Source organism: Limulus polyphemus, unplaced genomic scaffold, assembly GCF_000517525.1.
Source record: "Limulus polyphemus unplaced genomic scaffold, Limulus_polyphemus-2.1.2 Scaffold2562, whole genome shotgun sequence".
Classification (NCBI taxonomy): Eukaryota; Metazoa; Arthropoda; class Merostomata; order Xiphosura; family Limulidae; genus Limulus; species Limulus polyphemus.
Genome location: NW_013668172.1, coordinates 42,006 through 57,613, shown reverse-complemented (window position 1 = coordinate 57,613; position 15,608 = coordinate 42,006). Strand labels below are relative to the sequence as shown.

Below are 15,608 nucleotides of genomic sequence, written 5' to 3'. Positions count from 1 at the left end.
TGCTATTTTTAAATAAGTTCTGAAAGTTATTTTTCCTAAAACATAGAACAGTAAATAAAGAAGTAAAGCAAAAAATAATCTCTTCTTGTTATGACTTTTGTACTAGGTTGCTGCATGACGTAGGTTGCTAAGCCTTTAAAAATTTTGCACATGGAGGACATCAAACAGAATATTTTTTTAGGTTTTATATATACGTTTGAGTAAGTAAAAAATTATAAATTACTACATAAATACCATAGAATTCAACTATAATTTATCAAGCTTAGTAACTAAAATATATATTTTATTCTAAAAAATATATATAAAGTTTCAAGCAGACTAAAGACACAACTACTTCATTTAAATCTTGATTTAAAAGAAAGAAATGATGCTAGGTACATAAGAAAGTTTTAGAAAACCACTAGGGGGACATTCTGAGCCTCTGATTAGTTATTCATGTCATATATAGAAGTAAGTGTTTATAAGGGAGCCTTTCTAAAAATAGAAGGAGGTGAGCGGAGTGTGACTACGTTTGATTTATTATGTCAGCAATATCTTAGCAAATAGAAAAGATAGTACCTTATTTTATATTCTAGCTTGTAAATATCTGTAATTTGAGTTTCTAATTTGTATGAAACTATAGACTTCGTATTTTGACTTCACAAACATCTAATTTGAACCAGTGCTGCATTCAACGTACCAAGTAACACATAAAATTTTATGTTTACCTTTGTTTTTTAATATTTACTTTTAAATTAACAAATTGAGTGATGTATAGTTCTAAAATTTGAATTATAATTTACAGTTTAATAACAAACTTATTGACATAAATTCATGAAATATTAGTTCAATAAAATTTTTAATCTGAGTCAACAAATGAGATGACATGGCCTTTCACCTGTGACTCGTATAGAAAGGGATAAAAGCAAATATTAAAAAAACACAGATAAACATTGATTTTTGTGAGTCACAAGCACAAAATGGTTACAAGGTTGGACCCATGGACCGAGCCCATGCTGAAAGAGTTAATACATCAGTGACGATAAGTATTCCATTTCCATTAATAAACAGCAGTGGTTGGCCTATGGAGAGATTTAGTTAAATAGAGAAACCTCAGAAGTTAAACCCTTATGTTGGGCAAAGGACCACATAACTTCCAAGTTTCTGAACATCTGGGTGGAGAATGTCTGATCGAGGTTGCCTCAACAGAGACTGCCAAAATGGAAGAGGTAGAGGTGAACATTCCTGCAGCTACTGAAGAAGCGGAAACCATGTTTGAGCTGGCCAATATGGTACAACTAAGAGAATTCAACAAGGAGTGGAACAAACTATAATCATAACCAAACGTGTCATAACTATTGCCTATAAAATATTTGCTTTTAATGCTCTTGTTATGAAAAAACTAAACAATCATGAAATATTTACTCACAAAATAAATTAATTACTAATACCTACAATAAATAGTCTTATATCTGACAAGTACAGAAGACATCATTGCCGTGATTGTTATAGTGAGGCCATATGTACTGAGGGCCATGGTACAACTGTGCCATGGCCCCAAATGGTGAGGGGGCCCCTACTGACGATCTGGACCGTCAGTTTAACTCCCTCTTTTTTTGATAAATCTTTATATTCTATTTGCTACTTTTTCTATTTTTACTCAATACAGACTAAGTTAAAAGTTATAGCATAACAAGGACGAAATGGTTACAAGATCGGTTCCAGGGTCCGAGCCTATGCTGAAAGAGTTAATGAAAGATGGTGGTGTTATTACTATAATAGACAGTCAGTGTTGATAAACAAAAAAAGACATTCAATTAATAATTTGTATTTTAATGAGATCTGACTGACCAGGGCAGTAGAAAATCCAAAATCTTTTGGCACAAACTCCAGACCTTCCAGAAATTTGAAGGACTGGAATGGAAGGTGGGTGCAGTAGTAAGGGCTTGTAATACTGAAATTGGGGGTTTAATCCTACAGTGTGCATAGTGCAGATAGTACATTGTGCAACAAGAAATATGAATTTTTGAACTTGTGTACTTCACCTATGTTATAAACTTATTTTTTATGAACTTCTTAGAAATACAAATTAATCTCTAAATAAAGGGAAAGCAAAAGAAAAGTGGAAATTGTTTCACTTTTAACAGGCAAAAAAACAAAAACAAGTTCAAAACACATTTTTAACAAGATTTTTTTATCAATTCTACAGTGCCAACCAGCTTTCATGGACAGCTTTTAATAACTGAAGGTTTTCACATCCCTCCTCCTGTAATTCCTCCAACTAAACAACAGAATAGAAATGTCCAGTTTCCAGAAGAGTTGTTACATCAGTTTGTTCCATTTGGTGCTGGTGAGTATTGCAAAGATCTCTATGTTTACTTTTCTTTTACTCGGCATCTGTTGCAACTGTGGTTATTCTCACCGAAGGTTAGGGAGCACATAAGATCAATAATTAGTTGAGAATTTATATCTTACCAGTACAGTTTGGACTAGTCATATATAGAAATTGTCAATCATTGAAGAAATATTAAATTGATAAAATGTTATTCATTATAAGAGCTCTCCAATGATGAACATGATGTCAAGATTACTAAATCACAAGTATAAAAATATAATGTATACAACCATGACCTCTGTTGTAGTAACTGGATGTGTCAGTTTGCCAATTTTGACTCGTGTGTTTATACTTATTTTTCTGCCTCTGTGATACTTTGAGGTAAAATCTGCTGATTTCTCAACCAGTATCAGATAGACAAATCTCCATATTGTTTCAGGAAATAAAAGTGATTCTGATAATATAATTGAAGTTTCCTAGTGGTTATAAAATAATTAAAAGTTGGCAAAAATAAAAACAGTCTTAATTACCTTTGCCACTGAAGATGGATGAAGGTTATGTTTTCACCCTGTGTGTATGTTTGTCGGCAAGATTTCTCGAAAATGGCATAACGGATTTGGACAATAGTTGGTATACATTTGGACTATGACCCAACTTAGAAGAGATTAGTTTTGGGAAGGTCAAGGTCACGAAAATACAAAATATCCCTATCTGTTAATATGGGGACCAATTTTTGACCATAACTGAGTCAAAAATGATTGGATTTTAATGAAACTTAGTGGACATATGTAGAATATTATTCCTCATTGTCCTGCCAAAAGTTGTCCATGTCTGTAGATAATGACAGACATATGAACACATTTTCGTATTTTTTTGAGAACCGAATATGATCAATGCTGTGTGGTGGAGGTATGCACTCTACAGTTATTGAAGAAACAAAAAAGAAAATGCAGCATTTGTAAAAGACAGTTGCTTTCTCTGTATAGATTTCTGCTGAATGATGATCTTAAAAGTAAGTCTTCACTTACAACCTCCAAGTTGAAATGAAATCACTTTCTTTTTCCAGTTGACACAATCACCTTGTGAATTTTGTTCCTCACAGCATTATTCAGTTGTTACATTTAGTTAACATCATACTTTGCCAGCAAAGGATATTACAATGCCAATCTTTTATATTACTGAACATCCTCTTGTGCAGAATAGACATCACCTACTTTAGAGAACAAAGAAACAAAGCAACTGGAACAAGATAATCTTAACTTTCTGGACCACTTTTTTCTGCCTTTACAGCATGGAAACTAAATAACTTAAGAGTTTCTGTATCACTAATGCAGGTAGAAAACATAATATATCTGTATGTCACACTTTTTATCTCTTTTCTCAGGCTCATCCTAAGCTGATGATTAAAACCAATCATCTTTAAACTCATGATATGTCAATGAGTACATTAACTTTATTCTTAAAAACACATACATGTTACACAGATGTCACAAACCCTTTAACAATGAGCTACATGAAACTAAAATATAAAACCATTCCATTGGTAATTTATAACCATGTACAGCAATACCTTGTTATAAAGCTATGTTTTTTTTTAAAAAAAGAAACTTGTAATTAAACTAATAAAGCTTCACAATGGGCTATCTGTGCTCTGCCCACCATGGGTATCGAAACTCGTGCTTGCTGTAAATGTACTATGGAGAGACAGATGGAATCGTTTCGTTTATTTCGTTTATTTGAAGTTAAGCACAAAGCTTCACAATGGGCTATCTGTGCTCTGCCCACCATGGGTATCGAAACTCGGTTTCTAGCGTTGTAAGTCGGCAGACATACCGCTGTGCCACTGGGGTGCCAGAAGGAATCAACCATGTGGTGAAACCTTGTAATTCAGGTCATAACTATTACATAATTTGTACATTGAAGAAGTCCCTATAGAAAGGCAATGAAAGTATTGGCAAGTTCTAATGGTTAAAGGTGAAATTAGCATTGCTTAACCCAATTCATTTTGACTACATAGGACCCACGCAATCTCAACCCCATTTTCTCCTACTGGAACCAGTCTCTATCTACGTAACAACCAAACAGTAACTTAGGGATGAGGCCATTATGTGTGTGTGTGTGTGGTGCTTAACTTCAAATAAACGAAACGATTCCATCTGTCTCTCCATAGTACATTTACAGCAAGCACTTTCATGCTTTGATGCTGTATTTTGTTTTGGAACAAAGTTAAGAAAATATTCAGAACAACTGTGTTTTTGGAATTATTTCCATTCTAAATGACTGAAAGTATTTTTTATCATGACCACATAACACACCAATTACATCACATGTACATATTTGTTATGATATTATTTACTGTTGATAATTTCACTCAATAATATTTTGGCTTGATGATGTTAAAATGTTTTTGCACTATACCTGTAAGAAACACCAGGTAATGTTGTGTTAGAACCACCGTGTAAAAACTGTGTTTTCTCCTTCTTGCATCCCCCGCTAGGACAGCAGTAAGTCTACCAGATTTATAACGCTAAAATCAGGGGTTCGATTCCCCTCTGTTGAAACAGCAGATAGCCTGATGTTGCTTTGCTCTAAGAAAAACACAAACACACACTCTCTCTTGCCATAGTGTGAATCTATTTGTTACTATTGTTTCTTCTGTGAAAAATCCAAAAACCTGCAGAATTTCTCAACATCAAAATTAAAACATTCTCTTAGCATTAATGAAAGTTGCATGTACACCATATTTTCTAATAATACTTTTCAGGTTATTCATCACATTTAACCTCATAATCATCATTTCTTAACATGGAGATCAAATACTTTTTGTCTCCATGCTTTTGCTGTTTTTTTCTTATTTCTTTTCCAACTTCTTATCACTTATTATTATTCTCTGTGTATGGTTGCTTCATTTGTTTTAATTTGTTTATCCTTGGCACAAACATTTTATGTATATTGTCATATACATATGCCACAATTACACATTAAGTACCTTAGCAGTTTGCACAGCCACCTCCGACTACTACACGAACAGTTTCACTAATATCTGAGTTACTTGCTAAGTTCTGCTCGGTAGTGTCATCTAGGGGCCGTTATATTCTTCTCATAATTATTTTAGGATTTATGAAGCAAATAATCATTAGTGAAATTCAGATGAATCAGGACTTTTTAACTAAAAGTATTTACCAAGATTATAATTCATGCTGTTAACTTTATGGTTTCAGTCCATCGGGTCTAGCCCATATGAAGAATGATAAGAGTTCAACAATACATATGATAAATCTGAAATTTCTTAATATATCTTCACAAAAATTGGCAAGATTTTGTTAAAGATTACAAGCATTTTCTACAAAAGAATGATATTATTTTAATCAAGTATTTTAACTAAGATTTATTTTTTATTGTAGTTTTTTCACTCATACTCTGAATATTTAAAGTATTACTATCAACATACTGTGCAATGAAATGTTTAAAATTAAGAAATAGAAAAAATGTACATACACCTTTTAATTTTTTGTCAAATAATCTTAAAAAATATTCATAATTACAAGTCTTTACATTTTCACATAGTTTGTTTTCCTTTACTGTCCTTTAGAATGATTATTTATCATGATACACCTCAATGGGTGTCTTCAGGCACTAAAGGACAGTAAAGGAAAACAAACAATAATGCCCATTGAGGTGTATCATGATAAATTGCCTGAGGACACTAAAGGACAGTAAAGGAAAACAAACAATTATTATTTATCATGATACACCTCAATGGGTGTCCTAAGGCAATATTATGACATTGTGTGAAGAGATATTTTAGCCTTCAGCTGAATGTTTTTGCATTTGCATAGTACACTAATCCTCAGGAACTGAAGCAAAGCTTGGGTTATACTATAATAAAATATTTAAACATTTCAAATATGAATTATAAAAAGTAACACATAATTAACTAAAATATGAAATCAAAACCTAAATAGAATTCAACTGTATCTAACTAACATATTTCTAGGTGGAAAACAATGCTAAGTGGTAGCAAGAGCAAAAGCAGCAACAATGCTAAGAGTAGTCTGACTTACTTTGTAAGTAGTTCTGCATGTCAATTTGAAAATAACAATTGGGAGATTGTAGTTTAAGATTTCATTCTATTCGTTATAAACATCTACACACATAAGTAGAGTTGATTGTGAAATTGCATGTCTATGTGTAGAATGTGAGCATGGTTTCTATCAAGAGTTCCCAAGATGTTTATTTCTCTTTTCTTGGAAGTTTCCTTAAGGAATTTGAAAGAAGGTTGAGTAAACAAAGGAATTAAACTTTTTTCTGTCTAATGGATGTGAAAGATTATTTAAGTTACAGAAGTCTAAAGTCAAGATTTGTAAATGCTTGTGTGTCATGGAACAACAAACCAAAGATTAAGTTTTTTTTTCTTAAAATTTATTTTGAAATAAAGGAATTAGAAGTTAAATAATAATAAAATATTGAAGTTTAACATATATTATAATTCTGATTTCATTGACATTTATGGATAATAAAGTTGCTTAATTAAATTTTGAATGTATCTCAACATCTGCAGAAAAGGGGTGCCAGTAAGCTTAGGATATTCCAATACACACAGAAAATTCTGGACTCCCTTTGATCATAAATCCAAAATTTTTTAAATAAAATCAATGAAACATGTAGCAAGCCTGGTTTATATACTCTACAAGGTTTTTAACACTCAACCAGATTCTCAGAGTGATTTTTTTTTGAAAACAAAAATGACTAGCTTAGGAAGCAAGGGGTTGCAATGCTTCTTTAACTCACTGATTTTTGAATCACATAATCATTTCAGTCATTGATAATCTAGTTACATATCCACAATGTAATATGTATGTTGCATCTCAATAGCTTAGAAAGTAAGGAACACCACTTCCTTTCAGTAACTGCTATAAATGTCAATAACCAAGTAAAGGCTGCAAAATGTAGTCTGTGTATTCCACCAGTCCTTCTATTCATCAGTTGCTCAGACTGAGGAATGTCTTAGCTTTGAAGATTGAGCAATAACTCTGTAATGTAGTGCACACACTGTTTTTTTCATGAAGTCAACTTACCACAGTGACACTCACATTACAACATTAATTCTTTCACTGTTTTTATCAAGTGGATTCATGTATATAAACTGTCATTGAATATAGTAATTCTATATATAGGGAATACTGGGGGACTTCTTGTAGTAATAGTAGAAGTCCATGACATCTCAACCTGAGCAGGATCTGTGGTCCTCTCTTGTGCTGCTCCATATGCTGTCTTCACATATGGCAACTGTTCATCCCAATTGGTTATGTTGGGGTTAACAAACTTTGAAAGCATATCTTTGTTAGTCTGTATTGCCTGTTCTGTCAAACCATCAGACTGGGGGGATAAGGTGAAGTATGAGTCTTCATCACACTTAACGCTTTACAAACACACTAACCAGTTGTTAAAGTTAGCTTCCTTGTCTGTGTAGATTTTTTCTAGTGTTCCGAATTCTGCTATCTAGTTCACTACTAACAGCACTGCAGAATTCTCAAACATTTTCCAACATAAAGAAAAATGCATGAATGTAAATGTGAAAATTGAACAGTTCCAAATTATCGGAAAGGCTGAAAATGAGGAGTGGCTAAGATTAAAAGAAAGATTAGCCATAAAGAACTTAGCACCTGAACTAAACAAGAAATCTAGCACGTGTGAGCTGATGTTAAAAGTGTGATAAGAGAGAAAAGATTCACATCTGATGTCTTTATTGATGTAATTTTTAAATGTAGCACTAAAAAACTGGAGTTATTAAAAAGTTATTTTTTCAATAAAAGGTATTATTTTTAATGTATAGAAACATTACAGTTTACATCAATAAAATTTATGAACATTTTGAGCTCTGTACATTATATCATTTTGATGCAATAAGAGCACAATCTGAACACTTTTCCCTTGCAGTATTTCCCAGAAAAAAAATACCTTTTTTTGAAAACGTGAATGTTTTACAATGAGGTATGAATACTAAGATTATTAATTACTAGCACAAACAGCCGACTGTTGGGTGTCATTTCTGTTAGTTAAAATAAATAATGAAACAATATGTATTTCTCTGTGATGAATCTAAAAAAAATTCATGGTCTGTTTTCCTTTTTAAGTAACACAAGAAAATTGTTTGTGATGGAAATGACAAGCAGTATTAATAATAACCTAACACAACTTTGTTTTAGTAAGCTATATGCTTTTATAACTACTCTTTGGTTTATCTTCAGAGTGTAAATTTAAATGTGAGGAAAGTCAATCATTATTTATGTAATTTCAGATGAACCTTTTGTTTCAAAGAAAACTCCAACTAAAACAGGATCATCCTACAAGACATCAGAGAAATGTTCCAAAAATTGTGTTTCTCCTAGTTCAGAACTTCAAGATCAAGAACAAACAAATTCATATCTAGTATCAGAGAAATGGAAAAAATTAAGTAGAAGTGAAACAACAACAAAAAAGAAAAAAAGAAAACATAAAGAAAAAAGAAAGAGTGATTCTTCTTTGTCGTACACTGTTCCAGAAATGTCACCGATCAACCTGCACCTTTCTCCTGGGAAGGGAAAGAAGTTATTTCCTTATGAGGATGATGGTAGCTCCAAGAAGAAAAAAGTAAAAGCAAAAAGTGAAGTATTGTCATCTTTGGAGATGTCTACTACACATCTTACTAGTACAAACAACTCTAGAGGTAAAAAAGAAAAAGATTTGATAACAATGAATGAAGAACCAACAGTTAGCGATGAATTCCAGACACAAATACTCAGTTCTGATCTAATACTTAAGCAGGAAAGGTTCAGTGAAAATGAAGCAAGTCCCCATAAAAAGAAGAAAAAGAAGAGTAAAGAGAAACACAAAAGTATCTCGGAAACAGCAGTGAACAATCTTTGTAATTTCGATGATATAGTGAAAGAGTCATCCTGTGATGAAGCTGTGTCCATGGTGGAGAAAGTACATGTTAATCCAGAAATGCTTGAAGGCTCAGAAGAGGCTGTTAACAGATTGAAAAACACACCAGAAAAAATGTTTACGACAATTAAGCAAGAACCAACAGTCAACATAGAATGTCAGGAACAAATGAACAATTTCACCATTTTAAAAAAGAATAGGAAAAGGCATTATAAGGATGAAGCATCTTCACCAAAAGCAAAAAAATTTAAAAGTAATGGGAATGATGACACTGCATATATTTTTTCTAAGATATATCCATCACCTTCTGATAAACTCACATCAAAAGAAAAAAGTGGTAAAGTTAAGAAAAAAGAAGTATCAAGCACAAAAGATTCCATTTCAAGTAGCACGGAAAATTCTGAAACCAAAAAACATAAACATATTGCAAAGGTAAAACAAGAACCAACAAACGACTTAATAGTATCAAATATTAAACAAGAAAGATTTAGTGAAAATGAAGTAAGCCCCCCAAAAAAGAAAAAGAGAAATAGTAAAGTGAAACATAACAGTGAGGGTTTAGAGGAATTCAGTGTTATGAAAACAGAAATAACTAATGTGCCCATATCTCCCGGGAAGATAAAACATTCACCTTCTGTCAATAGTTCTAAAAAGAAAAAGAAAAAAGAACTAACTACAGCTTTTGAGTCAGTTTTAAACAATGAAAATGTGACAAAAATTAACAAAGCCAAAAACATAATGGTAAAACAAGAACCAACTATAATGGGAGAATATCGAGAAAAGACAGACAATTTTACTAATTTCAAAATAAAACAAGAAAACTTATAAAATAAATAAACTTTTCCCTTATACAAAAGTAAAAAATAAAGATGCTTAATTATGATTGGTTTCCAGAAGAACTATTGGAAAAGCAATGATAGTCTGCTTCATTCTACTAATTAAACAGTGAGTTAATGTTTTTCTAAAGACAGTTAAAGATAAAAAAGCAAGTAAATGAAGAGAGAGTATCCACAACTAATGATGCAAAACATTTTGTTTTAAACAGACTTGATTGTTTTATTTTTCAAAATCACAGTTGTTTGTTGTACAAGATCAAGAAGTTAATAAAAATATGCACACCTTGTAAGTATGCTAAATACTTACAAAAAGTTTAATACTAAATGCAAAATTGAACCACTATTTATATTTTAAAAAATGTGTGTGTGTTTTGTATGACACTGAAGATAACCAATATTACCTTACCCAGTGTTATAAAACCACTTGACTGAAAATATTTTAAAATTCCTGACAAGCACAATAAGAGTATTTCGACTGGAGAAAGCCATGCACTATTTTAGTTGTAGGCCACTGCCAGAGAAGCTTTTACTCATTACTAAAATTGTTTAAACTCTCTATGGTAGAGTATAAAAAAAGTGAAGTCCAGTTTGATTATCCCTGTGAAGTAATTCAAAAATATAAGCTCATTAGGTTAGGTTTACTGTCCTGGCCAATTTTGGTGATGTTCAGACCAAAATTGTAGGAGATGGTGATCATGCAATCAGTCAAATTAGCATGCAATATAATAAGATTAGTATTTACAAAAAGAAAATGATGCATATAGATTGCAGCAAGGTAAACATACACAGTAGTGAGAGAGTGTTTTCTTTATAATATCATATTCTGTAGTAGGAAATTATCTGAAATAAACAAAATGCAATCATTCCATAAATAACTTTACTAGTCTTTTGGATTATATTTTCTTTAGAAAATATACCTTAGTAAGCAGATCACAAGTGTCATTACTTGGTATTTGTTTGGTAAATTCAGAATGAACATGAATAATATTATTTCCAGTATTTACTCTATTAAACTCTTTCATTATAAACATTAATGCATTTAGGGGCAATGGGGGCTTGGGTTTAGGTTAAGCAACTGGTTCCAAGTACTTGCTAGTGATGAGGGGAAGCAGGTAAGGGAAACAGATGGGATCACAAGGGATGATAGTGTAAATCATAGAAAAGTTATAGTTGTAAGTGACTCTCAAGTTAGGCAAGTAGATAGAGTAGTATGTGGAGTAAATAGGAGCAAAATAATATGCTTATGCTATCCAGGAGCAGGGTTACAGGATATAATTGATAGAACCAGAGAGATAGTTAAGGGTGATGGTAGCAATGCAGTTTTTGTGATGCATGTTGGGGGCTAATGATGTAAGGAAAGATGGATCTGAGGAGCTTTTTGATAAATATAAAACATTGATAAGAGCATTTAAGGAAAGGGGTCATAGCTTGATTTTGTCAAGGGATATTGTCAAGAATAAATTGTGGGAATGAGATACTAAGTAGTAGGTCACTAGGATTGAATGCCAGGCTTAGATCAGTATGTATGGATGAGCAGATAGGCTGGTTGGATTTGTGGGATAATTTTAATAGAAAAGTTAATCTTTTTGGTATAGATGGCTTAAACGTAAACAAGGCAGGGGCTAGCATGTTTGCAAGGGCTATTAACATAGCTATAGTGGTAGATTTAAACTAGGGCTGGACAGAGGTGAGGGCTATGATATTAGTAAAATAGGAAATATAATTGACAGGAAAACATGTACAACAGGCATAAAACATGAACGTATTTTAAAATATATGATTAATTGTTACTATTGTAATGCTAGGAGTATTAGAAATAAAATTGAGTTCAAAGCAGTTGTGGAACTGAGGATTTTGATGTTGTGGGTGTCACTGAGACTTGGTTGGATTCGAACAATTTTGATGAGAGAATTTTCTTTGAAATACCAGGTTACAGATTATTTACTAGAGGTAGAGTATTGAAAAAAGGGGAGGAGTTACTTTATATGACTTATTATTTTACCAATCAATACCCCTGAAATTAAAATCCCCCATAATAACATCGTTTTCAGCTATCATTCCGATATTATTATACAATTTCTCATTAACTTCCACATTCTGATGTGGTGATCTATAACAAATCCCAATTACAAGACTTTTCTCTTTATATCCACTAACACTGATTCAAACTCAGTGTTATTTTCTTTAATATGCTCCAACTCAACATGATACAATTCACTCCTCACTAACAGTGAGGGGGATAGGTTTTTGGAAATTGTTCAGGGTACCTTTATACACCAACTGGTGATTGAACCTACAAGAAAGGAAGCCATATTACATTTAATATTAGCTTCCACTGTGAATATGATAGAGTTGGTGAACATTTAAGTACAAGCGACCATTGCACTATTAGGTTTGCAATTTTACCACATGTAGAATTGAAGAAGAATAGTACCCCGATTCCAAATTTCAGGAAAGTAATTTTGATGGAATGAGACATGATCTGGCTTGAACAGATGTGGGAAACATTTAGGGAAAAATTGATATGTATATAGAACATACAAATTACCTACAGAAAAAAAAGGGGCAATAGAGTGGAATAAACCAGTATAGTTTAGTAAAGGTTTACGAGATAATATTAGGTATAAACATAATAAATTCAAGAAATTTAAACTTATTGGAAATAATAAGGTCCTGGAGGACTATAGAAAATCAAGAGGGCTGGTTAAAAAGGAAGTTAAAAGGGCAAAACTATATGAAACAGGGTTGGCTGAGACAACTGTTCCCTGCAGCCATATGTTCTTATATTAATATAACTGAGTAAAATAGGGAAAATTACACATATTTCTTATATTTTATAGAAGAAAGTATTGTCTAAAACTGTTTAACCCTTTCTCTCCAGCTATACTTTACTGTGCATGTCATAAGAGTCAACTGCGAGGATAACAAACAATATAGAATATTTTATAAAAGAACAAATTGTCTAAAACTGTTTAACCCTTTCTCTCCAGCTATACTTTACTGTGCATGTCATAAGAATCAACTGTGAGGATAACAAACAATATAGAATATTTTATAGAAGAATGAATTGTCTAAAACTGTTTAACCCTTTCTCTCCAGCTATACTTTACTGTGTATGTCATAAGTCAACTGTGAGGATAAACAATATAGAATATTTTATAGAAGAACGAATTGTCTAAAACTGTTTAACCCTTTCTTTCCAGCTATACTTTACTGTGCATGTCATAAGAATCAACTGTGAGGATAACAAACAATATAGAATATTTTATAGAAGAACGAATTGTCTAAAACTGTTTAACCCTTTCTCTCCAGCTATACTTTACGGTGCATGTCATAAGAATCAACTGTGAGATTAAAAAACAATATAGATTTTCAAAACTGCACTTTGTTGGCCTTTTGAGAGGAATAGCTCATAAGTTTCAGTTATATATATGTTTGCATAGTTCAACATTTTTATTTCATTACAATAAACCAAATTTAACATGCAGCCTGTGTTATTTTCTTCTAATTAAAACAACAGTTTTAGATAATTCAGTCTTGTTTGTTTATTGAATTTCATGCAAAGCTACACGAGGGCTGTTTGCCCTAGGCATCCCTATTTAGCAGTGAAAGACTAGAGGGAAGGCAACTAGTTATCACCACCCACTGTCAACTCTTTTACCAACGAATAGTGGGATTAACCCTCATATTATAATGCCCCCAGAGTTGAAAGGGCAAGCATGATTCGAGCCCACGACTCTCAGATTGAGAGTTAAGCGCCCTAACCCACCTGACCAGTTCATTCTTCCCCAAAATAAAAAAATTTGGTAATGGCATCTTTTTCTCTTTCCTCGTTCAACAGTTTTAACCAATATTTTAATTTGTTTCTAATTTATTAAAATATTTACAGAAGGAAATAGCTTGATGCAGAGCCAGATTCAAGACAGTGTCTCTCTTCAGTTGAGCCAAACTTTAAGGCAATGTGTTCTTAGAAATAAATTCAGAAGTCTCATTAGTTTTAGTTAAATGGTTTTGTTTTCAATTTTTTGAATATGTTTCAAGAATTATTTAAATTTTCTTAGGTATTAACAGCAAACTGATGACAATATTGGAGATTCAGATTTTATTGTAAACATGTTACGTAATAAGTGTTTCAGAAACTTATTTTCAATAAATTCAAAAGTTATATTTTACAAAATTTATTAGTGCTTAAAGTTAAAAGGTGGTTTGCTACAAAAACTTATTATGCAAGGGGGTTCACGAAGAAAAATAGGTTGGTAACCGCTTAGATCTATTCTTTCTCTTTGTGCAATGTTATATTTTATGTTGTTGTTAACTGTTTCTGCAGAGGTAGGGGCCAAAGTGTGCTTGCCAGGATCTTTTAGAGTGCCATTCAACATCATATTTATGTATTTGATGGTAAGTTATCAACGATTCATTTTACTATATATTGCAGCTTTAGCAACAGTTGATGGTAGGGGTGAGTAAATACCAGATACAATATATAGGGATACTGAAAATGATTGAGTTGTGCATTTTGGAGGTTCTAAATGTTAATCAGATGTAATATGCAAACTCTATGATGGACAAAAGAATGTTTATTCTTCACTCCAACTATTCAAACAGACGTTGTCAATTTAAATACATATCTTGAGCACAAGTACTTTTGTAATGTGATTTTTTGTGTACAACAAGCTTGTCCATTTTACTAAAAGCTTGCTATGTTTAGTATACTCAGAAGTATAGACATTGTTCTTTGTGCAACAGACTGGATGGTATTGACTTACTGCATAACCTCAAGTACATCATTTCCATCTTGTTAATGATGTTCTATGCATATGGAATAGTTTAACATACTAAGAATTGTTTCCAAATTTAATAACCGAAAATTGCCACATTAAAAAAGAATTGAAAGTTTTACAAATTTGTAAGTATGAAATTAAAATAAATTTTAATTTTCATATTTTATGCTCCAAAAGCTTATGTAGTTGAAACTCAGTTTGATTTAATGTTATTGCTTTATTTCAAATGTGGGCAAAGTCTTGTAGATTAATAAAAGGCTCATCTTTACTTAAATCCTTAATTCAAGTTGTATTTTCATTTTCCTAGTTATTGTTAGAGTTATTTATAATAGGATTTTACTTCTATACTAATTAAAATAAAATTGCAGAAAAAACAACAACTGAATTTAATAACCTCACTTCAGCATACTCAATACTTGAAATTAAGTTTAAAGTCAAATTTTGTTGTTGGGAAATGATTGTACACTACAGAAAATATCAAATTATATTTTTTCTTTTGTTTTTATAGCTCAGTATAGTAGTCTGCTATGTGGTCTGTTCAACATTGTCAAGTTTGGCATTATTTGAATACTATCATCTTTTCTTAAGTTGCGTAAACCTTTCAGGTACAACTATGTTGAAAATAAGCAAATTACCAACCAGGCAAGATAAACTGGAGAAGTAATGTTTTCATGTATAAACAACATTTAAGAATGGAAGAGTGAAAGTTAAGTCATTTAAAGTTGAAGAAAGTATGCATCTGAAACCTGC

At 32.0% G+C, this 15,608-nt stretch overlaps 1 protein-coding gene across 5 annotated transcripts in view; it reads left to right on the top strand.

The window, feature by feature from the left end:
• Positions 1–12,059, top strand: part of LOC106467308 — a 36,052-nt gene extending 23,993 nt beyond the window's left edge. For all 5 annotated transcript variants that reach the window (XM_013927650.2, XM_013927649.2, XM_022395466.1 and 2 more), the window contains 2 exons: positions 2,189–2,329; positions 8,616–12,059. In XM_013927650.2, coding sequence (XP_013783104.1) covers positions 2,189–2,329; positions 8,616–10,069 — 1,595 coding nt within the window. In that variant the 3' untranslated portion in view covers positions 10,070–12,059. The remainder of the gene's footprint in view (positions 1–2,188; positions 2,330–8,615) is intronic.
• Positions 12,060–15,608: the final 3,549 nt, after the last annotated feature.